Source organism: Tripterygium wilfordii, chromosome 19 (assembly GCF_013401445.1).
Source record: "Tripterygium wilfordii isolate XIE 37 chromosome 19, ASM1340144v1, whole genome shotgun sequence".
Lineage (NCBI taxonomy): Eukaryota > Viridiplantae > Streptophyta > Magnoliopsida > Celastrales > Celastraceae > Tripterygium > Tripterygium wilfordii.
The window spans coordinates 2169461-2195323 of NC_052250.1; the positions used below are offsets into that span (position 1 = coordinate 2169461).

Consider the following 25863-nt stretch of genomic DNA (forward strand, 5'->3'; position numbering starts at 1 on the left):
GGCGGATTTTGTGTTGCAAGGGAGATCTAATTTGAATGTTGATGTGGGTTCTGGTTTTGAGAGAAAAAGGCTAGACATTTGATATCGGTAGGTGTTGTAGTTTGAACTACTGGTTCAGGACTTTTTGTGAGAGTGAGAGAGGCAGTTGAGCAGTTATTGCTATGAAAGGGGAGTCGTTTCTGCGTTTTTGCGAGTTCTGTGTTCTTTGAAGAGGGGTTTGGTGTTTTGTGATTGCAAATCGATTTCCCCAATATTGAGGGAACGCCATCTCCTTTGGGAGTTTCTTGGCGCTTCTGCAAGTGCTGAAGAATATTATTTTTTTTCTTGGAATAGAAGAAGTTTGAGGTTGTTTCTTTACCCATCGACGTTGTTGTAGTTGGCAATTGGTACTATTCTATTCGCCTGCAAAAGGGGTCTTGGATCTTTTATTTTCTTTGTATTTGGGTCGTTCAGGATGGACTGCAGTTTCTTGGGCCTATTCTTTTCCTCATTTTGGTAAATTTGGTTATGAGGATATATAAATTGAGGGCTTTTGTATCTATCTCTTGTGTACTAGCCTGGATGTAGTTTGTAGCGTTTAGTATGCTTGGTGTTCATACATTGTAAGACTGGTGTCTGATGTAATAGTTGTGATCTCTGATTCTGTTATATGGGTTCTCTTGTATGATTAAGGAAAGGAAGGTTCTTTGTCAGTGCTTGTATGAAAATATTTGCTGCTCTAAGAGCGTGATTGTGGGGCAGATTGATAAGGTTTATGATTTAGGGGTTTCAAAATGTCAGACGATTCGAAAGAAATGCGGTCCTTGGCCTTGACTCCAACATGGTCTGTTGCTACAGTATTGACAATCTTCGTAGCTGTTTCTTTGATTGTGGAGCGCTTAATTCACCGCTTGAGTAATGTAAGTGGCATTTAGTATTTGGATATTTGAATTAGTAGTGATTCCTGATGTCTTTTTATGTTGTTGCTGCTGTTTTAGTTTTAATACTACGAATGTTATGTGAAATGGCTTGGTGTCATTTTTGATACTTCTTAATATCCTTTTTTCTGGAAATTGAGAAATGATCTGGATCATTACACACAATTGAGTTAAAAGAAAATTGATAAGAGTAGTTTTTTGGTTGCTTCAGTTTATTTGTCTTTAGGAAACTGTGGGAGCATTCAATTGAGCGATGATTTCGTGTTACTGAATCCAATATGCCAAATATGTGTATTTCTTTGATCAAATTCTAGGTGCATTTCCAAAGTACAAATTTGTTAACTCAATCTAGTGTCTTGGGTTTTTAAAAATGTGGACATTCAAACGTAGTAATGGTTCTAACAGTGGCATGATTCCAAGCATACATTTTATTCTTGAGATCTTTGGGGAATTTGAGTTAAGAATTTCTAGTTATTATTTTGTTGTTGCTGTTATGGTTGCATTCATTTTCGGTGCTTTTTGGCAGCTGCTTGAAATGTCTTTACATTCCATATTTAGTGTTTTTTGGAGTGAGATTTTTGAATTCTGATGGAGACTGCAATATGAATGCCTATGTATGTTATCTCATACTGAGAATTTAAAAGGTCTACTATGATCTGTTGGATGTTTAGGGAGGGGATATTCACAAAGTCATTCGTAGAAAGATTTCAAACTAAAATCCATAAGAATCATTTGCCTTTCCTTTATGATTTTGTGGATAAAACCATGCAAGATAAACCAAGCCAATATTCTGTGTTCTTTCTTCTCAAAGGTACTAAAACTTTGTAGAAGCCTATGAGCTTCCATTAGTAAATGGCCTGATGTAGTTTTTGAACTACCGATGCAGAATTTGTTTAGGATTGAGCAACCAAAACCCTAACCCCCAAATTAAGCCCAAAATTAAGAACCCTAGGACATAAATTCACAATTCCAGGTCTGATTCATCTGAATCTGGAACCAAAATTCTTGAATTTTTTGAATCAAACAAAACGATCCTGAATCTCTCAGGTAGGGTTGGATAAACTCACCTTCCCCTCTCAGCCTCTCACCGAGCGTGTCTAAGGAATCTCTCCTATAGCAAATTTGTATAAAAACTCTCATTATTATTTATTCTTGACTTGCATCCATATATATAGACTCCTAGTAATCCTAATTACATAAGAAACTTCCTTCAAATAAAACTAGGATCCCTAAAGGTAAACTAATATGACTCCAATTATAACTAGGACTTGACTTAACAAAATAACCTAATAAGACTCTCAAAACAAATAACTATTACTAAATTCGAAATTCCAACATATCTGGAAATTTCGACAATACCCTTGGTATCAAAACTAAAACAAACTTACTTCAAATTAACCCAATAATAGACTAACTTATAAAAGCCTATATTAATGGTCCTCCTGCATCATGGCCTCTTTGTATGTCCCATCATTTCATCCTTTTCTTTTTCCAAACCTCATGTTCATGCTTCCATAATTTCAAAAATAGGGAGGGAAAGTTTCATTTAAAATTCATTGGGAGTTTCTGGTGGCAAAATAGAAGTTGAAAACAGACAGGCTTTAAGTACTCGAATGGAGCTATTGAAAATTTGGTAGGGATATTTGCCCAAGGCACTAGGCAAGAGGTCAGGAAGTAATTTAATGAGGATCTATGTGCCTTTGACTTTCATTCATGATTTTGTGGATCAAATCAAGGAGAAAAACTAACACAGTATTTCGTGTTATATTTTATGAAGGTATTAAGGTTTTGATGAAGCCTTTAAGCTTGTATTGTTAGTCTCAACACCTTTTTAACTATTTGGTCCTCATGACTTTGACAGATTAATCATGTTTCAATTCAAAAAAAAATAAGTAAACCTTTTAAGTAGTTCTTGTATATATAATTTGAAAATAGAACATGGTTCTCAGTACTGAAACTAAATGCAAGTTCACACATCAAGTTTATTTGTTGGGACAAGTATTTCAATCAGGAAATAGTTATTTATAAAGTACCAAAATCATGTTTTCCTTGATGTATTCATTCATAATTTACATTGAAACCTTATTGAAGTCTTAATTATTGTACCTGTGAATATGTTTTACTCCAGAACCACAACCTAGATAAATACATATGAGGAGACTTGGTTCAATTTACACCTACATTGGGTTGAGATAATTAAAGTTATTATCCCTTGAAATTCCCTTTTGCTATGAATGCGTATGAGGATTTCTGACCTAAATGGTAACTAGGCCTAAACTGGAATCTCTGCACCCACACTCAAGGTTACATTATATATCCTCTTTCGTGTAATCCTTATGATATTTGGTGACTTTACAAAATTTCAGAAGCAGTCTTAGATCTAGGTATTAGGAGACTGATCCGAGTAGAAAACCCATAAATTAGACTCCTCAAAATTTTCCTAGTTGTTGAACTTGGGGAATTTTTTTTTTTTTTTTAGTTTATGTAAGAAGCTCCTAGTTCAGGCATGTGCCTATCATGTTGCTAGTTACCCCTCCCTCTTCGCCCTCCAAAAAGAAAAATCATTTTCAAGGTGACTTGTATGTTCAGCAGTCAGCGAAATCAAAATGTCTAGGTGAATTTTGTTGTGGTGGGCCCTGCATCAAAAACTTGTATGGTATGCTGCACGCTTTTGTTTGGAGTTTAACTGCTTGTGATCAAGGACTGGCTCGAACTTGTGTTGATAATAGTGTTGCTATCACATGCTCTTGTTTAGTGGAACTACTCATTACAGCAAGAAAATGTCACTAATCAGTATATAATTCGGCCTAAATTTGATATCTTTTGCTGCAATAAGAATTTTGCTAATGTCTTTGCCCACTCTTATATGGACATGTTATACCTTTGTTTCAGTGGTTGCGGAGAACAAATCGAAAACCTCTGCTTGCAGCTGTGGAGAAGATGAAAGAAGGTATATTAACTAATGCAACTGCTTGAAGTACAATAAGATTTGTCTCTGATGGTTTAGAGACAAATTATTCATATGCGTAGTGTACATCTTCAATGTAATAAGCTCTTCTTTGCTGTATTTTGTTTTCAGAGTTGATGCTTCTAGGATTCATATCACTCCTTCTGACAGCTACCTCAAGCACAATAGCAAACATTTGCATTTCATCAAAGTTCTATGACAGCAAATTTGCTCCATGCACCAGGTCTGAGATTGACGAAGAAACAGAACAAAATGTTTCTGGGGACCGTAAACTGCTAATGCTTTCTGCATTTCCAGTTCCACACTCACTTCGGAGAATGTTGAATAGCTTGGATAAAAATACCTGCAAAGAGGCATGTCACTTGCCTGTATAAAATGTTCTAGGATTCCAGTTTCACACTTTCACTTTTTGTCTACTTTTTTCTACAAGAGGAAATTTTCCAAAGTAATTTATTAGGATTATTTTATTACCATTTGCTGTTTTTATTTATGTAGAATTTATACAAAATTTTTAACATTTACTTTTAAAATATAATTTGATGTGAATTCTTTCTGCTTACATCTTGAATATAGTGGGGGTGCTCTAAAATTTCTTCTGTTGTGCAGGGGCACGAGCCATTTGTTTCATATCAAGGTCTCGAGCAGTTACACCGCTTCATTTTTGTCATGGCAATCACTCATGTATCTTACAGTTGCTTGACAATGTTGCTTGCAATTGTGAAGGTTAGATCTTCTACTGCATATTTTCTACGTCTAGCCCAAAGAATTGCTTCTATGAATGCCAATTTTGTGGTTCTCTAGTTCTACGAACTTTCCGCATCTTGTGGACATAGTTATTCTTTGTTCAAATTGTATTGTTCTTATTAGTATTTTTTTTAATTCCATTTTAGATTGTGCAATGGAATAAATAAAAATGATGCTTCATCTAAGCATAGTATATGGCATGCTGTGTCCCAACCTCGCTCATTGTGGGAACTTTGTGCACGAGAGTTGTTTAAGGTAACAGGCGAAAATATGGTCCAATGGTTAAGTTTCAAAGATGCAACTTAGAGGTCACAGTTTCAAACCCCCGGAAACAGCGTCTCTGCATATTATGCGGGGAAGGTTGCGTACATCTTGCTTGTCTTCGACTTTGCCCATTGTGGAAGCCTTGGCACGGGAGTTGTTGTTTGCCTTTTATATTATGTAAACATCGGCAAGGTAATGCTAAAGGAGACACCTGAAATAGAGTTTGAATCCTTGGTGGTTGGATGAATACTATTTAGTAAATATTAGAAGGGAAAATTATTTTTTTCTACTGTAAAGAAAGGTCAATAATCCATTGTGGTTAAGCTCCTTGCGGTGGAAAAAAATGGGCTCTTGCTGTGGGAGAACCAATTAACTACAAGTTGAACAAGCTCTTTGAAATGATCTATTCTGATGGTTATAGAGCTAACACAACTTTGCTTTGATTATTTGGCGGAAGGAGGCTTTCTTTGAGCATCTAGGTGCAATTGTATGTTTCTTGATCATATATTTTGTTCTTATGCATGTTGTGAAATGGGAAACTTGAGGCACTTTTCAGTATCTTCAATTGAAACCAAATGCATTTCCTGCCAAATTTTTCTTCAAGAAGATGGAACTCTTTTTATCTTACCTTTCTTGAATTGTAAATGCTACTTATCCCTTGCAAACAAGAAACTAGACCTCCATTTTCTTTGTTACTTCTGGCTACCTCGTTGATAAGTAATTTTTTGCCAGATCCACAGTTGGAGACAATGGGAGGATGAGGCTCATATGGACCATCAGGACTCCTTAACAGGTAAGCTTAAAACAGTAACGTGATGTTGGGTAAATCTTGAATGAGATTCAACTATGATTGTTACTCTGGCTACCTCATACTTTAAAGTCTTAATCAGTTCAAGGTAAATGTTATATATTCCTTCTGCACAATATTACTACAAGATTCACGAGTTAACCATTTCTTTTGTAACAGAAATTGCACGAGAGAAGACAATGCGGAGGCAAACAACCTTCGTTAGATATCACACGTCAAATCCTTTGACCAGGAATAGCTTTCTTATTTGGGTGGTGGGTTCAGAGTTTTCTTTCTAGCTTAATTACATTCTGCTATTTAAATTCTACCCTTTGATACACCCTTTTGACGAAAACCTTTAAATGGCATTTCTTACTGTATGATTTCAGATTTTGTTATTGTATGATGTAAATTTAAGTACAAACTACTTGTATATCAATCATATGCTTCACTTGAATTTAGAGACATTGACATAATGTTAAGCACCCCCAACCCACCAGTCTCTGTAGTTTTTTCTATTGTTCGCATTTTGCACTATGCAAGGTTTCCTCTGCTTTGCCCTTAAAATTGTATTCAAAAGCTTTCTTATTTTGGTACCTATTCTTGAATTGTCTGTGCAACTTTTAGTCATGCTTTAAAGCATCTAATGGTGACTCTCTATTCTGTGCTTGCTGGTTTTGCCAACTCGCAGACATGCTTCTTCCGCCAGTTTGGCCGCTCAGTTGTTCGCACTGACTACCTTACACTTCGCAAGGGCTTCATCACGGTATGCTGTGCTCTCTTATATTAGCTGCTGAAGGTTTCCTGTGCAATAAATTCTTTTGGAAATTTTTTGAATAATTTGCTGATATACTCTAATTAAGGATAAAAAGAATCCAACAGGCTTATACCCTGTCGTAAAGAATTTGCGATGGTCAAAGAGAGCAGAATAATGTTGAAAAGATCTTATCAACAAAAAGAATGTATAAATTCGGTCTAAGACACTTGGCAACCCCAGTTTGGCCTGCTTTCTGCAACTCCAGTCGAGGGGCTGAAATTGACTACCTATAAGAGGCCATCGTGAGATAGAAATGATAGAAGTTACATTTGTTGCACTGGGTTAATTCTGGCTGGCTAATAAGCCACTATTTATGTCGGAATGGATAGTTCTAAATAGCGCTGATTTTTGAATTGGTACACATTCTTTTCTTCATATGGAACGTGGTGCTATTTTTAAAGGCTAAAGTTGTAAGGTATACAATGAAAGAAAATTTTGTGAAAATTTTTGAATTCATTGCTCCTGATAAAAGAAAGTATAGCAAGCGTTAGTGAAGTTGAGCCAATGAATCCCATGCAATCAAGAGAGGAAAGTGCATGCATATGCAATAAACTATACCACCCAATTAGGGAAATAAACAAAACAAATTAATTTTTTTAATAATTTCATCTAGTAATCATCCGACTACTTTAGAATAGGTCTAAGGGAGGTTTAGCTAGAATTAATTCGTAATTGCAATTTTTCATCCTTTACTTTAGAGTTCAATTTTTCATCCTTTACTTTATTTCACTAATTTTGCAAAAGATTTCAACAAAGGTGGGGGAGGAAGATTATCCTTGCACAGTTCCTCCTCAACAGTCACAGCTAGCATTAATTCTCGCTTAGAATGTGTTAAAGACTTAAAGCCTAAAGGTCCTCTGTTTTTATTGTTCATGGTCTCCGAACTGAAAAATGACTCAAACAGTTCTAAGAATACGATATGATCTCTGCAAAGACCAAGCTTTATCGTATGTTAGGCACGTGTGTAGTTCTAAGAATACAGACTCTTTGCCACACTCCTTTTAAAGAACTCAACACTTTGTGTGAGTATAACTTATAACTGGGAAATCGTGGATTCAAATAGACCTTATAACGATCAACAATGACTGACATTTTGACCATGTTGTGTTGTAGTTGGCTACTCTATTAGAGGATCTGTGCAAAATTGAAAATAGCTATTGAAATTGATTGCATCTTAAAGAGTCACCTAGGTGGCTGTGATGGCAATAATTTACCGAGTTTCCAAATTATTGAAGTGAAATTTTTTATTTTTTTGTATTAGTCATCGACACTTTGACATTTGTTTTAGGTCTCATTCAACTTGTTAATGGTCAATTTCTGGTCTGAATATCACAAGATTAAAATGTATTGAAATACACTCCTACTGTGCCACTGCCATATAGTGCATACCAATGTGTGTTGTGAGTTGGTGCAAAAGAAAAGAAATGGTATTGGAATATATGACTGCTTCTGTGTCCACTTGTTATATGCTTGAACTGTTTTTTAATTTGATAGCTTTTTGATGTTAATACGCAAGGGAATTCTAGTGAAATTAATGCTTGGTAATTACTTACCTTAATCTCTTATTCATGCAGAATCACAACCTCCCTTTGAAATATGATTTTCACGGCTACATGATTCGCTCAATGGAAGAAGAATTTCAAAGGATTGTTGGTGTGAGGTAAAAGATATATAATGCTTTTTAATTTTTTTTCCCTTCAGGACATAATAATCAGAACTTGAATAGTCTAATCTGTGGTCATGTTTAAACCTCCTCTCCTGCTAGTTGACTTCGGAGTGTGTTTGGTTTGGAAAACTTGTTATTAGTGTTGTCATTTTATAAATCTGTGGTACAGTTCTCTGCTCTCTGCCTAGACTATTCATTGGAGGCTTGCATGCAAACTGTCTGAAGCTATAAGTTCTCTTCTTGTCATACACACAGACAAATATGTCCTAGGGCATGAGAGCTATACTATTATTGTCCATCGTGAATCATGATTGCAATCCATTGGGAATTTCTAAGCTCAAATGCCTGTTTATCTCATTCTCTTGCAGTGCTCCACTATGGGGATTTGTTGTTGCTTTCATGTTGTTTAATATTAAAGGTATGCCGTCTTTCTTTTTCCTCCAATAGGTGAACTTTATGGCAGGTTATGTGCAAAATGAGGTTATATTTCTTGCTTTAAATTTGCGTGAAAAATTATGTAATAGAGAAACTGTTGCTTTATTGAATGCTCGGGCAAACATTAGAGGAACTTCATATTGAACTTTTGGAAAATCGCTCCTGACATGCTGTGGAACAATGGAACAAATGGTTGATAGCATATGTAACTAATGGAGATAATAGTTCCCATCTTTATGATCATCTTACATTTCAGTCTTTTTAAGTTTGAACCCGTTACACTAATAATTATCATTTGGCTATTGCACCTTATGACAGGGTCTAATCTCTATTTCTGGATAGCGATCATTCCTATCACTGTAAGCAATCAATCTGCCCAGTTTCTGTTTATCAGTCACCTGTATGCTGAGCAAGTGCTCATTTCTGTCACCGTGATATGCATTAATTGAATGGCCCAACATATGAACACTTCAAAAAATTGGGTGTTGAATTAGTAGAGTAAAGGGTGATTCCTGAAGAACCATTCCTTTGTCAGATGATTCGTTAGAAGAGCTTGTGTTGTATATGCCATGTTATTCTGACATCTTTTGTTCATATACAGCTTGTTCTTCTGGTGGGCGCAAAGCTACAGCATGTTATTGCAACCTTGGCATTGGAGAATGCTGGCATAACTGGATATTTTGGAGGTACAAAGCTGAGGCCTCGAGATGAGCTTTTCTGGTTCAAGAAGCCAGAACTGTTGTTGTCTTTGATCCACTTTGTTCTGTTCCAGGTGGAAATCTCTTCACAAATCAGTCACTAAATGTTGCTATATCCTTTTTACCCTGGAAAATTCAAGACCTAACGTCAGTGTATCTGATTCGTGTTTCTTTTATTTTTTTCCTTTTGCAGAATGCATTTGAGTTGGCTTCATTTTTTTGGTTCTGGGTACCTCCTTTTTTTCTGTGCCTGAATAATTTTTATATCACAAGAAGTGGTTTTTCTTCTCTATAATTAGCATAGGGTGTTGGATATTCTGTTCTAACCAATCTCTCGTTTTTGCTGAATTACAGTGGCAGTTTGGCTATAATTCATGCTTTATTCGGAACCATTTTATTGTATACTTACGGCTTGTTTTTGGGTATGTATAGCTTTTACCTAGTTGTGATTCTACAGATGGTATATTGGCTCTTCTGACCTTTAATTTATTTTCATTTTTCCATAGTTTTGCAGGACAGTTCCTCTGCAGCTACAGCACGTTGCCACTGTATGCACTAGTAACTCAGGTATTATAATTAACTCTGGGATTTAATTTTTCTTCTTCTTGATTTGTAAGCAAGTGATTAGACACACACATGCCTCCTATTTGGTGAACGCCAGCTCGTTTATTGAGTACTATGATCTTCACTTGTCGCTTACTAGTTACTATCCACACTGCTGTTTTTCTATTTGGTGAACGCCAGCTCGTTTATTGAGTACTATGATCTTCACTTGTCGCTCTCTAGTTACTATCCACACTGCTGTTTTTCAGATGGGAACAAACTATAAGGCTGCTTTAATTCCACAAAGGATAAGGGAAACAATTCATGGATGGGGAAAGGAAGCTAGAAGAAAGAGAAGAAATGGATTTTGGGTTGATGACTCAACAACTGTACGCACAGACACCAGCACAGTTTTATCACTCGAGGAAGATGATCGTCAGTTGACAGATATTCCTGATAATGCTGATACTACATTCCATGAAATTGAGTTACAGCCACACTCCGTTAGCATAAATGTACCTTCCCCAGTTGCTAACGAAACCTCAAGTCGGGTTGGAACACCTCTCCTCCGGCCCTCTGCCTCCATTTCTCCATCAACACCATATAATCTGCATATTGAAGGCATTACACGATCTTCTTCTTTGCCGGCCAGAAGAGAGTGAAGCAAAATGTGAAGGACGACATAGAAGGCCAGACTGATTCAACAATACGGATTTTGCTTCATCATTGCGACAAAACAACAATAGAGGGCGCGGCTAAATTTCTGTTTAGCAAAATTATGGATCGAAATGAAGGATTAAGTCGGATAGAATACTCTGGCTGTAAGTTGTAGAATGGACTAAGGAATCATTTTATGAATTTTTCTGTAATAGTCTTCTTGGTAGTTCTGAATTAGAAAATGTAGTAACATTTTCTCCACTTTGTTTCAGTATGAAGATACTTCTTATTTCATTTTCTCCACTTTGTTACTATAGACTTGTGTAACCGACTCTAAACTTTTGGGATAATAGCTCGGTTGATGATGATGATATATATATATATAGACACACACACTGACGGAAGAGAAAGTGAGCTTTTATTCAACTCTCTTTTGGAGATTTTATTTGAAGTACAAACTATTCTCTTCACTCATTGTGGTTGGATTTTTCACACATTACTTCCTTGTGTCTCCTTGGTTTTGTCATGTGTAGCTTTTGTTGCCTTATGCATTGCAGAACTACCAATTCCAGTTGTAGGACAGCCATAGACTGGAGGCCCACAATTGTATCCAGGCCCAAAGCCGGGTACGATATATGGGCCTTGACCAACATATCCTGGTCCTCCAGGCCCACTACTTGCAACACCAGTACCTGTACCAATAGCACTACCTCCTCCAGGTCCACTTGCTTCACCAGTACCTGTTCCAGTGCCAATTGCACCACCTCCAGTATTAGGTCCCATGACTCCAGGCCAGTACACAATACCACCACCTATGGGCCAACCTGGGCTTGGCCCACCAACACCACCAAATCCGGGTTGGCCAAAACCAGGCCAATACCCAGGCCCACTAGAAGCACTTCCAGAGCCACTTCCTGATCCATATGCACCACCAGCTCCGGGCCCACTAGAAGCCCTTCCACTGCCACTTCCTGTTCCATATGATCCACTTCCAGGCCCAAAACCACCTATTGGGCCAACACCTCCAACTTCTGGTTGACCAAAACCAGGCCAATACCAAATACCACCACCTGGTAAATATCCAGGCCCACTAGAAGCACTTCCAGATCCACTTCCTGATCCAGATGCACCACCAGTTCCAGGCCCACTAGACGCGCTTCCAGAGCCACTTCCCGATCCATATGATCCACTTCCAGGCCCATAACCACCTATTGGGCCAAAACCTGGCCAATACGCAATACCACCACCACCTGGTAAATATCCAGGCCCACTAGAAGCACTTCCAGAGCCACTTCCTGATCCATATGCACCAGCTCCAGGCCCACTAGAAGCCCTTCCAGTGCCACTTCCGGATCCTAAAGCGCCACTTCCAGGCCCACGGGCAGATCCACTGCCAGTTCCAGGCCCACCAGCTGATTCAGAACCAGTTCCTGACCCATAAGCATCATTTCCAGGCCCGCTCCCAAATCCAATGCCAGTACCAGACCCAATTCCACTCCCACCACCCAAGCCAGAACCTACTCCAATTCCTGACCCATAACCATACCCACCTCCCGACCCGACTCCCACACCACTTCCGGATCCAACGGCACTATTAAGCTCAACACCGTTGAGTTTTTGGGCTTCAGTGGAAGTATCCAAAAGGAGTCTGTGAGCAAAGCTGAAGCTCAAACAGAGCAACAACATAAAGCCCAGGAAGGCACATTTTAGTGAGGCCATTTCTTATGAGATAATACCCTCTGATGATCCTCCTCAGCTATATATAATAGAAGCCATGCATGACACGAGAGGGAGAATGTGTGTTTCAAAAGCACCAAAGGGTTTGCTTGAATTAAGCTTAGAATCTGGTGTCATGAAGCTTTGATGAGTAAGAACTTGCGTGTTGTCAATGTTGCAGAAGACCCTCAACCATGTTCATCTGCATCACGACTTCACTAAATGCATTTTACATGGTTTGGACTCCTTCATTCCTTCCATGCCTAAACCATGCAGTTTGTTACCATTTATCAGTTTCTGTAACAAGAAAAGCTACGTGCAAAGAGTACGATTTCAATATCAAATCTGCAGTCACAAGCGATCTTCGATACACTTGCAGTTCATATTTCATTTCTTACAAAGTTGAAAGGCACAGGGAGGCTATAAAAGCCAAGCCAAGGAACAATGTGTCAACAGATAAATGAAACAAAAGATGAAGATCAAAGATTCCACCCTTTATATGCACTGAATAAGTAGAAATAAAACTCAGTACAATCATCTGAACTTCACATTCAAACTGAGACCTTTAGGCTAATAGTCTTATACGTAACTGAATCTGGAAGATGGGGAAGACTTTACACGGACGTGCTGCTACGGATCAGTTATCAACAGCAAAGCATTTTGCATTCAATCTTCCTTGCCAGTGTTGGCATCTGATTCCATGTTATTCAAACTTTCAGCCAACATTCTTTCCCTGTTCTGCATCTGTCTTTCTACAGCAACCATGTATAGGCCTGAAATTAAAAAAATAATAATAAATAATGATGCATCAGCAAAGGGGAAAACAGAAGATAGAGGCGATATTAAAACGAAGAAGAAATTGTCTTGAGCAAGTTTCCAAAAGAAAGGGAAATAAACTGATATCCATACCGACTGCACTGCCAATTGCACAAAGCCAGAGAACCCTCATGGACCATTTATCAGCAATAACACCCCGCGACATAATTCCTCACTGCAAAAACAATTAAATGGCTTTAAGTACACCGACATCTTTAGGCTACACTCAGTTAGCAAGTAATGACATCGTGCCATGGGAATTGTACTCCTATTCCCACCATAAGGAAAAACTTTATCGAGATACCATGATGATGCAAAACAGAGCTTACAAAGTGGTTACAATTATAACCCAAAGAACATTGTTACAAAGGAAGGTACACCAAAGACCCTTTAGGATTGAAAATCCTACAATTGCTTTCCATCCAGATCATCCAAATTATGAACAAAGGAAGCATCTGTAAAATTCTTCTCCTATTCTTGTTAGTACTCAGACTGAACTAAGGAACATATATTGGTACTATTAGCTAGTTAATTATTTTATATTAGGGGCATCAAAATACCAATTTCAAGTTGGTGTCGGAGCTACTTGTAAATTGCAATGAGAATCGCATTCTCAACATCACCCTTGTTAAAGATAACCTCAAATGTAAAACAAATCCCAGCCCCTGACGATGAATACGAAGCACTGATGTATCCTATTTGTACATCACATCCTATGAGAAGAAAAAGAAGCTGAGGAAGCTTCGAAAATTATAGTTTTATAATGTATTATTCTGGTCCAATGTGGAGGTGGGGAAAGCTTCACAATCCCACTTATCTGCCAAAACATAGAGGATATTTCACTAACACCTCATCATCGTGGGTCTTTCTCAGGTGGCTAAGCACTGGAATGGCCTTCTACCTTAAAACTATGCATTTAGCTTACTCTTCATGGTCAACAAATTCCTTGAGTATAGAAATATCCATTTGTGTGACTGTGTAATTTGAAGGACACAGAGAAATACATCAAATTTCAATCAAATAATCAGCGAGCGATAAGAACAAATAACGACAAGATTCAAAATCAAAAAATTATTAAAATTCAATGGTTGGATAGGTATCTTTTAACATAAACTCCAATACTGTTAAACCCATTTGCGCCAACAATAGAAAATGCTATGCTGATCAACAAAGACGACAGCTTCTACAACAGAACAACTATCTTCAAGCAAATTAAAAAATCTCAGAACAGAAGAAATTGAGAAAAAAATACACAGAGAGAAAATGGGTACCTGAAAAAGAGAGTAACCAGAAACTTGCAGAGTTGTTTGTAAGCAGAGTTGGATTGGATTCCAATTGTGGCTACCCAAAGTTGCTTTCTTTGAGTAGGGTTTGGGTTTTTGTGTTGTACAGTGGTCGTAATGGTGAGACCGATCGCGGAACGGGTTCTTGCGCTCGTTTTACCATTTTAGCCTTCAATATGGTGTTGTATTTCCTTCCTTTGTCTACCTGTGCGAAGATTATAACAAAAAATTAGATTATTAAGATTACGAGTTATTTTTAATAAGCGAGAATAATATCATACAAATTTGTTTTTCGGACATCTAATATGCCCCTAAACTTGAACCATCAAATCCGTGCTTACATAAGCTTCTCACTTGACTATATGATAAATTGAACCAAAATCCAGCACGTGACCATACGAGTATTGCTCTTAGTGGGAATCGAATTCAAAACCTCCCGAGTCCATACGATTTGGTTACATATACATTCACCAACTAAGTTATCATTCACGTGGTTAAAATTATAATATTAAAAAAAGGACAATGCTAGAGACTCCCAAAATATCATCCCCAAAAGTCCCCCAAATCTATGTGGCATTAAAATAGCCATTAATTAAAAACACATGTAGGACTCACTTCACATCCAACACTCCACATTAAATGGGGGTCTTTTTGGGGGTCACTTTTTGGGGGTCTCAAGCATTATTCTTAAAAAAAATTGTCTCAATTAGGCAATTGAGTGAGCACACTAGTGAATTATTTCACATTTCAATATTTGGATTAAAAAAGTACATATATTCATCAAGTATAGGCTATACTAGCAAAATTAAAAACCCACCCAACTTCTATTTAGTTTCTTTTATGAGCCCAACTACAAATTTTTTCATCCTATTAGTCCTAGTTTCTTTCATTTTCTACCAAGAATATTAAGAGTTGGACTTATTTTTTCAAAGGCTTCCTAAGGGATGAATTATAAATTGGTTGTGTGTATTGGACTTATTTTGTTTATGAGGACATGTTGAGAATAATATAAGCAAACTCATTTTGAATTAGTCTAATATTTTTAAATTCAATCACATCAAAAATTCTATGTTTTCCTTTACTTTTATTGCTCTACATGTCTAAATAAAACCATGTTCATATGGTATGTACATGTCACTCTTACGTACACACCAAGTGGGTTGATACGATTGAAATGTACCATATAAGCGTTACTAATACATTGTACTTTACTGTGGCGGAACTCCCGATTTATTTATAAATAGGTCATTTCCCCTCTTCACTCCTCGGCTCAGATCTTCAAGGTTGCAGTGAAATCGAGTAGATCTTCAGGTATGCACTAAATTTATTGAATCGATTGGCGTTTTGATCTGAAAACAATTCTTGAAAGTGATATTAGAGTCGTCAAATACGAGTAAAGATGGTGAAATTCGATATTTGTTTCTTAAGTGATTTTTTTCATGTATAATGTAGGCTTTTATTAATGTAAGACCTAGATCAACCCCATAATCTACCAATTAAAAGAAATGTATATCAATTTCTATTGAAACCCCATACAGAATCATGAAATCTTATTGAGAACCTCTTGATCATATTAATTGAGATGCTTTAATCTATGCATTTATTTGATTTTTGTGCGATACGATTTTATGAGGCCGATATGAAGAAAACCCCCAAAATTGTCCCCAAATCTAACTAAATGAATCATGATTTAGTGATTGTTATATAAAGATTTGTGAATTATATCAATGTAACTTATGATTTTTCAGATGCTCTATTATGAGTAATTTTGGAAAATATTTTTGTGTTCTGATTTTTCATAAAAAAGGGTTGAAGAAATGAGGATTTTAATTTGTATTAATTATTTTCACGTCCATAGCTTCTGTTTCTCTTTCATTCAAATCCCGGAGTAGAGAAACTTTTTGCAATTTTACCCCACAAAGTTTTAAAGCCAAAAGTGGGGGAAAAAAACCCTCCCAAACAGTGCCTTAACTATCATAGAAATGACCTCACCTAACCAACTCCTCTCATCATCGGACATATGAGGTTTCCTTGCGTTGGAAGGTTAGCGGAGCCAACTCTGTCCAAAAACACACCTCACACGATATATTTCTCTGCGGAGGACAAGCTTTCGCGTAAATCCGTAGAAGAAGAGAGAATCGCATATTGGCTCTTCGAAATCGCTCCAGAGATGTATCAGGAGCGTAGCATTTGTTCATGTAAATTGCCATTTTCGTTGAAATGTTTGCTATTCTTGACGAATTGGAACTGCAATGCTTTTGTTTTGTGCTTCGTTTCTTTCTTGGTTGATGAAGAAATTTGATGCTTTTTTGGACGACTTGTTTTAGGTTCTTCTGTTTGTTTGCCAAGAAAAGAAAATAAAGTTTGGTAGTGTTTTAATACTGATTTATTTGGACTTGGAAATGGAGAGTTGTGAGTGTAAGTGTGAAAATTGTTGGAGTGGAGTTGAATTTGGTTGAGCGTTCTTGAAAAGTAAGAAAGATGAGTAGTAGAAATCTGATTTTGATAGTAAGACATAAGCTGAGTGGTAGGGCTCTGATTTCTCCTAATGATGAAGATGATTGTAATCTGCTAAACATGTTCTTGCTCTGATGACTTCATCTTGGTATATGTCTCCTCCATTCTCTCTTTCCCTGGCTGGTCTGTGTTCAGCATCTTAGAGACTAGGAAGGTGGCCTTTTTGTGGAGTTAGATACTTGCAGGTGCTGATACCGTTCTCTCTTTAAAACAGGCGAATAGCATTAAAATAGTTGTAGCTAAGTTCTCCTAGTAGAGGAAGAAAGAAATATAATGATCATTTCGCCATTCGACTACTTTTCTGAGTGGGCATGCAGAAATGATGCTATAGTGATCTTTATTTCGAAGAATTTTTCCCTGTATGCTGTTGCTCAAAGTTTGAGGCGCGTGCAAGCAACAAATATTTCAAAATTTCCCATCTACTTTTAATTGTGAATCTTATAGTGCATGAAATTAGAGTCATTTATATCTTCTTATGGGAAATTCCACTCATTCCTGGGAAATAACTGAATTATGTGTTGCTTGTGAGAGCTTCAATGTGTCGTCATCAAAAAGAAAAAACACTATCCAGTACCGTTTGTCATCCTTCCTTTTGGTGTAGTTCCATTGATAGTGGATCAGATGTAAGGTTATTGAGTCAACCTCATCAGTTGATGAGAATAAAAGTTATTGAGTCAACCTCTTTCTATCCAGCTAGAGACTACTTTGTATACTGACATATCTTTGCTTTTTTTTTTTGCCTTCTCTTCTGTTAAAGCATCTACAACTATGCAAGCAGTTTCAGTGACTACACATTCTGATGCCGAAGAAAGGGAGTTGGAACAGTTGCTTGAAGCTTTTGGCTCTGAGTTTTCTCTTGAAGACATTGCCTGTGCTTATAGCGAGGCAAGGCATGATGTAGATATGGCTGGTGAAATTCTTTGTGGAATGCGTGAAAGAACTTCAAGGACTGCTATTTCTACATCTAGAAATAAATTCAAAAGTGCAGATGCCATGCCCTTTCTTATGTCTTCTGAACTGAAGGGTTCCAGTGCAGCATCTACTAAAGAGTCATCTAAAAGTGGTTCCTCAAAATTTTATCATGAAACAAATAGTGAAAATTTGGAGTCAAAAGATTGTTCTGCATCAATAGGTACTGTTTCAAGTATAATGGGAATAGACTATGATTGATCTAGGACACTTACTGATGGATCTTTAAACACAACCAAACCTCTGAAATCAGATTCAAAGGACCTTCCGGTCTCTGGAGTATCTTACCAGGAGAATTCACTTAGTGTGACAGCAAGGCACAATAAGCAGGCGGAAATCGAAGAATTTTTATTCAAAATGCTGGGGGATGGCTTTCAACTTGACATGACTGTAATTCAAGATGTACTTGGTAACTCTTCTGCCCCCTTGGTTATGTAAGATGTCTAATATCCTGTTAAATGTCTGAGGATACCATCGGAAATTAGTGTGCATATTATACAGCTAAGTACACGAGTCTTATTTGTCTTGCAACTGTTTTAATTTTTGGTAGGACCTCTGGACCCTGAATCCCTAATTTGCCCCCTGCATTCTCCAGTTGATGCTTTACTTTTCTTCAACATCTTGTATTTCAGAAAGAGATTGACATCTTTTTGTTTTTTATAAAGTTCCCTGAACAAATGTTCTAATATACCAAATTCTGTCAAGAGCCTTGTGGCTTTCCTCTCATTGGCTCATTCCTTTTGTTTTTATTCCCTTTACCAAAATTTTTTAAGTTGCCTGATTTGTTTGGATAAAATTGTTTTAATCCACTAATATAGTTGGCCTGTAATTTGTAACCCTGGACTTTCTCACATTTGTTTGTTGTAATATGATTGTACTGGGATGTTTGTCATTGCTCACTAATGGAGTGCTGTAATTTACTCACTATCAGCCATGAGTGACTTCCTCCGATTTCATATTTACTTTAACCCATTATCCTTATGTGCTTGTGAAGCTAATTCTTTCTTCTCAGATAACGTTTGATGATATGACCAATTATTTTCTAATGAACTCGTGTAGCCAACCCCAAATTGTTTGTTGTCATCTTACCTTAGAATAAGCTGACCCCTGCGGAGGCTCTTCCCCACAGTAGAATGGCGTGTCAGGATTTGGGATGCAAGTTAACCTTATGCGTTACTGTTTACTTCTCTCCAAAGTGTAAATTTAATTCTGTATTTCTTATGCAGTAAATGTAAGATTTAATGTTGCCGTTTCTTGTCTTGATTTGGATTGTGTGTAGTGTTTGTACCTCGTCAAATTTACTTGCTTATATCATTGTATGTTAATCTGGCGTTTCATTCAACTGCAGGCCAGTGCGGGTATGATTTACATAAGGTAAAGTGCGTTTCAACTTTAACATTGAAGTGTCTCCTTTTGCCTTTTGTTTCATATCTTTTTGCATTAGAGGTTATATTTCCCTTACTAGTTATTTTTACACATCTATATGTTCATGCCATTCAGCTTTCGTTCATTGTTTCCATGCACAAGATAGAGTTCTCTTTTTGGTGTATATGTATTGAAGTCGCCATGTTGTTGATAATGCAGAGCGTAAATAAACTGCTTGATTTATCAGTTTCTTCTTTGGAGAAGCGTGGGAATGTTGTTGATGAAGCTGCTGAAATTGTAAGCTTTTGCTTTAACATGTGCTCTGTCCAAGGACATGGTTGGGTTGGAGATAATAATAAATCATTCATTTTTTGGAAAATTTTGTTTAATCCTTTCATCTAATTTCCTTGAACAGTCTAGAGAGAAGAGTCTAGACTGTGAATCCTTTTTCCATCAAGAACTTTCCCATCAGCCAGTTGCTGCTCAAATGTATGATGTTGTGTTATTACTTATTATTGGTTGATTCTTTAGAAAGAGACCTGAAATTCGTTCTATTTTTCGTCTTTCTTGTTTTGTCTTTTCTTTTTTGTTTGCACCTTTGCAGTGACGGAACTGAAGGCATGTCAAGAAAGTTGACAAAATCACGTAGAAGGGACAAAGACAAACTTGACATGGGAAAAGAAATTCTGCAATCATTGTTTACTGTTCCTGAAAGATCTGAGGAAACACCACAAAAAATTCGCCTGCTAAGGGAAGTGAAGAGATCAAGAGCATTTGGTAAATTGGTGACTGAACCTTTCAAAGACCCTGCTGTGGAACATAAGCTTACTGCTGCAGAACCGCAAATTGTTAGTAGAGATGGTACTGATTTCTTACGTCCGTAACATTATATGGTGTGATGCATTTATTTTGCCAAATAAAAGCTTTCCGAATCATGCCTCTACTCTGAGTCAACCTAACTCCTACATTGCTTGTGAAACTTTATCTTCCTGATCATCTTCTTCTTCGTCTGGGACGAATGCAAAACTATATCATAAATACAAATGCTTTCTGGTTTTAGCAAGTGTAATTCCATGTGCTAATGGAAGGGCTAGTATAAATTTATCAACTGACTGATATTGCTTTGCAGAATGCCTACTGACATGATATTACCCTAGTACTCATTACAACCAATATCAATGGCCATATATTGTCCTATATAAGGCTTTAATTTGTTCTTCCCTTTCATGTTTCTTATACGATAACATCATTGGTTTTGGCATGTTGGTACTCTTTTGCAAATAGATGTTGAAGTTGATGAAAATAGCTACGATGTCTTACGACAAGCTGCAAAGGAACATTGGGTTACAATGAAAGCATACTATACTGCTGTAAGATTCTAATTCATTATTTTCTTGTGAAATGTATTTCAAAAAGTTATATGGAATTTACATCAGGATGCTGCTGCCCTGACCCTTTTCAATTTGGTGGTAAAGGGCAATCATAAAGCTTTATTTTTTCGAAGTAAAAAATGTTCTGGGGTTTATTCTCAACATCTCCTGGGATTGGGAAATTGTAAGAGGATAAGGGTTGGTCCTGTTCTGCAATCCAGCCACGTGGTTTAGCAAACGGTTAAAGGCTATTGATGTCTTTGTCACAGCTTTCTATTCCATGTGGTGTTGAATCTCAATTTTTTCCATTCCTTGAATTGATCTTCAGTTTTTGTTTTGCTGTGTAACTATACACTGCTTATGACTTGGTTATTGTCATCATTAGAGTTTGATGCTTACTACCAATTATTTTTGTTGCTTTACAGTCTGTTGATGCATTTGTTAATGGTGATCATGCACGTGCTGCAAAATTTTTGGAGGAGGTAAAATCCTATGCTTCGCTAAAGTAAATGTATCAATGCTCAGTGATGACATGCAGTGGTCATTCGTGTCTTGCTCTTTGGCGTTGCCAAATTTTCTACTATATTAAGTCTATGCTACATTCTCTACTGTATTAAATTAGTTTCATGCCTACTTATTTAGGATTACAGCTCAATACTTCAATTCTAAAGGTTTTTGGTTATTACATTTTATTTTACTTTTTTGTTTTTCTTTGTCTTTTTAAGATTGGTCCACAGTCAACATGAAATTATATGCAAGAAAACCTAGAAAGTACAATTAAGCGACTGTTGAAGTTTTAAAAATGGCCAAGTGACAGTGACATGGCTTTTAAACCTTTTTCCTCCTTCCCTCGACCCATGGCTGGATCTACTGCAGATTCACTCGAGAATTTTGGGATGTGGAGGTCTTGGATAGTCTTATCCTTGTATTGGATTATGTCATTGGCTTTTCAGTACTATCATGTATGGCTTCTTAGTTCTCGATTTTTATTATATTCACGTCCTAGCAGGAACTTTCTTATTGGATTTATTCCGTCGGGGATGCCATGTTGTGGTAGATAAAGTCAAAATCTTGACTTTCCTTGACTTAATATGGAAGCTGTTCAGAAAACCTTTTATTCGATTTCGGTTCATGCAATAGTTATTTCCATATACGGTGCATCCTTATAGTTGTGTATAAAGATATGTAGATCTCTGACTCTTCTGAAAAAATGTCTAGGGGCATTTTTTCAGCAAAAAGGCTCGGGAAGCTGATGAAAAATCTTGGGAAAAGATTATCGAAAATGGGTCAGTGATAAACTACTTCTTTGAACTCTTAGGAATTTCTTCACCAAATGTCCTAAATATATGAGTATTTTGTTTCAGAGAGGAAAAAGAAGATGAAGTATTGCCAATTGACTTGCGCTCCCATAAGCCCAAGGAAGCTCTGCGTCTTCTTAGGTTTTATCTAACCACCGTATCAGGTATCGCAATTAGGTTGTCTTGCTCCTCCATCTCTCTCTGATTCAATGTATAAAAACAATTTGACATTCTATTTTTGTTTCGCGTGCAGCTATGAAGTATCTTCGACTAATAGTGGGGGCCGATGGTGAAGATGACACAAGGGAGGCTCGGAAAAGACTGGTATGACTAAATTACGAAGCTAATATATGTTTTAAATTCCCTTTTTATGAATAATAGGGATTTTATTATTAGCTGTTTTTGGTCCGCGAGAGGATTCAAACCTTCAAGGTTGAATTGTATGTTTTAATTCCCTTATCAGGCCTAGTATTTTATTTGAACCTTAGTAGATTAAGGTTCCTTCTTGACTATAATCTTTGCTCTGGAATCTGCTAAACAAATGCATTTTATTATACATATATAGTTAATGCAAAAGAAATAAGATTCCAAGCTTTTCCGGGAAATGCATAGATTTTGAGAAACTAAACTAAACTAAAGTTCCTCCAATCAAGGTTTTGAAAACCGGACCGGACCGGCCGGTCGGACCGGTCCAACCGGTGACCGGCCACTTGTCCGGTCCGGTTGAGGTGCCAAAACCGGTAATTGATGAACCGGGACATTTCCGGTTGAACCGGCCGGTTCTTCGGTTGAACCGGTCAGAACCGGGCCGGTTTTAACCGGTTCGGTCATTTATTAAAGTTAATAAAATATTTTTGAAATTTTGTTATTTGTAGGGTTTGAACTCATGACCTTTGTTCATTAAAAAATGCTTTAACCACTAGGCTATGAGATTTTCTTTGTTTAAAATGGTACTTTATTTAAATATATTGTATTTTTATGAAGTTTTCTTACATATTATATGCATATAATATAAATATATATATAAATAATTCATTATGTTAAAACCGGTTCGAACCCGGTTTGAACCTCGGTTGAACCTTTGAACCGTGAACCGAAGACTTTTCCGGTTTAATGACCGGTCCGGTTTTAAAAACCTTGCCTCCAACCCATTACAAAAAAAAAAAAAAAAAGAAGCTAAAGTTCTATATAAGCTCATCAAAGCCTTGATTCAAAACAATCTTAGGTTCAAAAAAAAAGGTCTTGGGGTCATCTAAATGTTTCCATATAAGAATTTATCAAGCGAATCATCCTTTATTCCATCAAAAGCTACACTCAATAATCCTATAGAATTTCCTTTTTATCACTTCCATCCATGACTTTTTGGGTCTCCCCTCTTTTCCTTTTAGCATCACTTGTTTTTTTTTTTTTCTTTTCCATCTCCACACTCCATGGAATTAATAGGAGGGACAGCGTTACTGGAATCATATCGAAAGAGCGAGCATAAATGGTGATTAGTAGAATGTAAAGCACTAGTGCTGATCTTTCACCTTTTCCATTGATGAATGATTTTCAAATTTGTTTAGAAAGTCAAGACTTCTTGTGTCAAGTGCAGATGCTATAGCCATGCTTGCAAGTTATTAAAATCAAGCAAAGCAAAGTGAACTTTCTATTGTTCCATTGTTCACAGCTTGATTACATTTGTCAAACGTGTGTGTTTCAATCTGTTCTCTTAAAAAAAAACAACCTTTCCTTCAGAGAAGATACTAATAGTAAAGACTTACCAATAGGGCATTTAATCATTAACTGAAGTAGGTTTCTGCTTTGATGCTGAATTCAACATTGTATAACAAATGAAGTATGTGTGATATGGTTATGCTAATAACGATTTCATCTGTGGTTCATGTGCATGTACTAGTTGCAAATCTATTAGAGAAATAGATATTCCTATTTCAAGGTACAGTTGGCACATTTCTTGAACAATTTTCCCAGAGTGATACAAGCATTCCTTGAAGGTGCTTAATGTAATTATCTTCCACTTCCTTTTAACTACTCACTAAGTTCGGTTCATCACATCGATTATCTTACCAGAAGTCAAAACTATACAAAACTATCCATTCATTAGAAAAATAGATAAACTAACAAATGACATAGGGCTGTCAATATGAAAGTAGTGTATCGTGGGCTAGGGCTAATAGAACTGAAGAAGACACGTTTAAAGCTAGAATGTTGGTTATAATGCACTAGATGCTTCAGACATTTTGCCATTTTGATATGAAAATGGAAAAGAGAAGTGACTTTTACATGTCTTTGTGCAGCTACTGAAGCAACTGGAGAAAGAATCAATACAATGGACTGAGGGAGATAATGGCAACACTATATTAATCCAAGTGGACAGGATTGACCCGAAGAGCTTGAGTTTTGCTAAAAACAAGAATCCGACGCCAAATTAGATCACTCCGTCTGTTTTCGACTAGAAAACTATGCTTTTGGTAAGGAAGAGGGTTTTTCAAATTGTCAAGCTGATGCTTGCATGTGAGATGATAATGCCTGCCAACTTTTCCTGCTTTATGAATGTTGCATGGGAAATTCCATGGACATGAGGTTCTTGACCTTTTTGAACTGCTTCAATAAATATTTCTTCAGGGGAAACAGCTCTCATGCTAGAATTTGCCAGCGTAACATTTCAATGATGCTTGAATCATTATCAGTTTTCTCTATGGCAATAAATATTGATGTAAAGTCTTCTCTCTCTTTCGTTTTCTCATCCTTCTCTCTAAAAGTTTCAGAGATCCAAAGCTGTTTTATGGCTGCAAGGGAAGGAGAAGAAGAGAGCCTCTGTTCCTCCTCTCCCTTGCTTAGATCTAGCATTTCTAGTATGCTTTTTTGTTTCTACTTTAGGACAACATTAATATGCTTGTCCAATAAACTTACAAAGGCCTCTTCTAAAGGTGGTGCTTGAGATTCCAACAGAGGTGGTTTTCAGATCTGACCCAACTACTTGTTCTCCCACGCATGGTTCTTGCAGTCAAATATAATGAGCTACCAGTTGCTCCTCTTGCTGACCAGGATGGGAGAAGCTCCAATTCTTACCTCAATTTTTGCTCCAATTCCTTTTCAAAACTCATGTTAAATCATGAAATCTTTTGTTAAAAATGACATATTAGAGTTTAGGAGTTAGGAATTAGTGTTTAGAGTTTAGGGTTTGAGGTCTGGAATTTAGGGTTTAGGATTTAATTTTTAATTTTTGGGGTTTAGAGTTCAGAATTTAGGGTTTATAGTTTATAGTTTATAACATTATATAAACACCAAAATACTCAATCACACATTTTAATTCATGATTTAACATGATTTTGATGGAGAATTGGAGCTCTCCCTATCTCCTTGTGACCATGCCTTTTTCCAAGCTTATTTTCAGATAACAGAATGTATGGGTCAAATTCCGTATTTGCGCATTGTCAAGCCCAACATACTCAGGGCCTAGGCTATCTACTCAGCAAAGGCCCACGCGAGCCATAGTCGAGCCCAACAAGCCATGGGCCTAGACTGTCTACTCAACAAAGGCCCACGCAAGCTACAGTCGGGCCCAACATGCCCATGCAAGCCACAATCGAGCCCAACAAATCCACGGCCTCGGCTATCTACTCAATGGGCCCTCTGCCTTAATCATAGCTCACTCGACAAAGGCCCAAGGCCTACATTGCTAGTCTATGGGCTCACAACCTAGAAAGCTCCTTCATCGGCCCATGGTCTGATCAACGCCCTAGTACTTGCCAGCTCAGAGGTCCCGTGTTCATCATATAATTATGAAGGTATTCTGCACTCTCTAAACTCTCTCACTATAAATCACTAAACCGTCAACTAATTTGACTATCGAAACTTCTCCGGCCGACACCACATCAGTGTCAAGCTTAACCGCTTAACCGTCTTTTTTCAATGTGATCTTTGCAAGATTGTTCGAAAGTCTCATTCAACATTACTTAATTGTAGACTCTCGTGTGTACACTCAACAGTGCGTATTATTACAAGGAACCATGACCTCTAGCTCATGTAA

General features: G+C 37.1%; 4 protein-coding genes across 4 annotated transcripts; 2 read left to right on the forward strand and 2 right to left on the reverse strand.

Moving 5' to 3' along the window:
• The first annotated feature begins 773 nt into the window (after window positions 1-773).
• Window positions 774-10795, forward strand: LOC119986254 (MLO-like protein 14). Its single transcript, XM_038830829.1, has 15 exons — window positions 774-899; window positions 3810-3867; window positions 3997-4238; window positions 4492-4608; window positions 5626-5686; window positions 5861-5955; window positions 6372-6446; window positions 8072-8157; window positions 8532-8581; window positions 8917-8957; window positions 9200-9370; window positions 9490-9525; window positions 9651-9718; window positions 9803-9863; window positions 10109-10795. The coding sequence occupies exons 1-15, from the start codon at window positions 774-776 to the stop codon at window positions 10499-10501; spliced, it is 1680 nt and encodes a 559-aa protein (XP_038686757.1). The 3' UTR covers window positions 10502-10795.
• Window positions 10796-10985: 190 nt separating this feature from the next.
• LOC119985440 (glycine-rich cell wall structural protein 1-like) lies at window positions 10986-12215 on the reverse strand. The gene has a single exon (XM_038829745.1). The coding sequence runs from the start codon at window positions 12213-12215 to the stop codon at window positions 10986-10988; it is 1230 nt and encodes a 409-aa protein (XP_038685673.1).
• Window positions 12216-12577: 362 nt separating this feature from the next.
• Window positions 12578-14463, reverse strand: LOC119985984. The gene is made up of 3 exons (XM_038830491.1): window positions 14300-14463; window positions 13122-13203; window positions 12578-12985 (listed from the first exon to the last, which is right to left on the reverse strand). The coding sequence occupies exons 2-3, from the start codon at window positions 13192-13194 to the stop codon at window positions 12879-12881; spliced, it is 180 nt and encodes a 59-aa protein (XP_038686419.1). The 5' UTR covers window positions 13195-13203; window positions 14300-14463; the 3' UTR covers window positions 12578-12878.
• A 1896-nt stretch (window positions 14464-16359) lies between these two features.
• Window positions 16360-24548, forward strand: LOC119986063 (putative nuclear RNA export factor SDE5). Its single transcript, XM_038830610.1, has 13 exons — window positions 16360-16509; window positions 17586-17960; window positions 18051-18206; window positions 19146-19171; window positions 19382-19459; window positions 19578-19651; window positions 19767-20023; window positions 20447-20532; window positions 20958-21014; window positions 21751-21818; window positions 21897-21994; window positions 22084-22154; window positions 24128-24548. Exons 1-13 carry the CDS (start codon window positions 16482-16484, stop codon window positions 24260-24262), a joined length of 1509 nt encoding a protein of 502 aa, XP_038686538.1. The 5' UTR covers window positions 16360-16481; the 3' UTR covers window positions 24263-24548.
• The last annotated feature ends 1315 nt before the right edge of the window (window positions 24549-25863 follow it).

Coding starts and splice junctions, on each gene's coding strand:
- LOC119986063 (XM_038830610.1), top strand. CDS start 16,482: ATGTATCAGGAGCGTAGCATTTGTTCAT. Junction 19,460..19,577: donor TTGATGAAGCTGCTGAAATT/GTAAGCTTTTGC, acceptor TTCCTTGAACAG/TCTAGAGAGAAGAGTCTAGA. Junction 20,533..20,957: donor TGAAAGCATACTATACTGCT/GTAAGATTCTAA, acceptor GTTGCTTTACAG/TCTGTTGATGCATTTGTTAA.
- LOC119986254 (XM_038830829.1), top strand. CDS start 774: ATGTCAGACGATTCGAAAGAAATGCGGTCCTTGGCCTTGACTCCAACA. Junction 3,868..3,996: donor TGTGGAGAAGATGAAAGAAG/GTATATTAACTA, acceptor TTTTGTTTTCAG/AGTTGATGCTTCTAGGATTC. Junction 8,582..8,916: donor CATGTTGTTTAATATTAAAG/GTATGCCGTCTT, acceptor ACCTTATGACAG/GGTCTAATCTCTATTTCTGG.
- LOC119985440 (XM_038829745.1), bottom strand. CDS start 12,215: ATGGCCTCACTAAAATGTGCCTTCCTGGGCTTTATGTTGTTGCTCTGT.
- LOC119985984 (XM_038830491.1), bottom strand. CDS start 13,194: ATGTCGCGGGGTGTTATTGCTGATAAATGGTCCATGAGGGTTCTCTGG. Junction 12,986..13,121: donor TGCAATTGGCAGTGCAGTCG/GTATGGATATCA, acceptor TTTTAATTTCAG/GCCTATACATGGTTGCTGTA.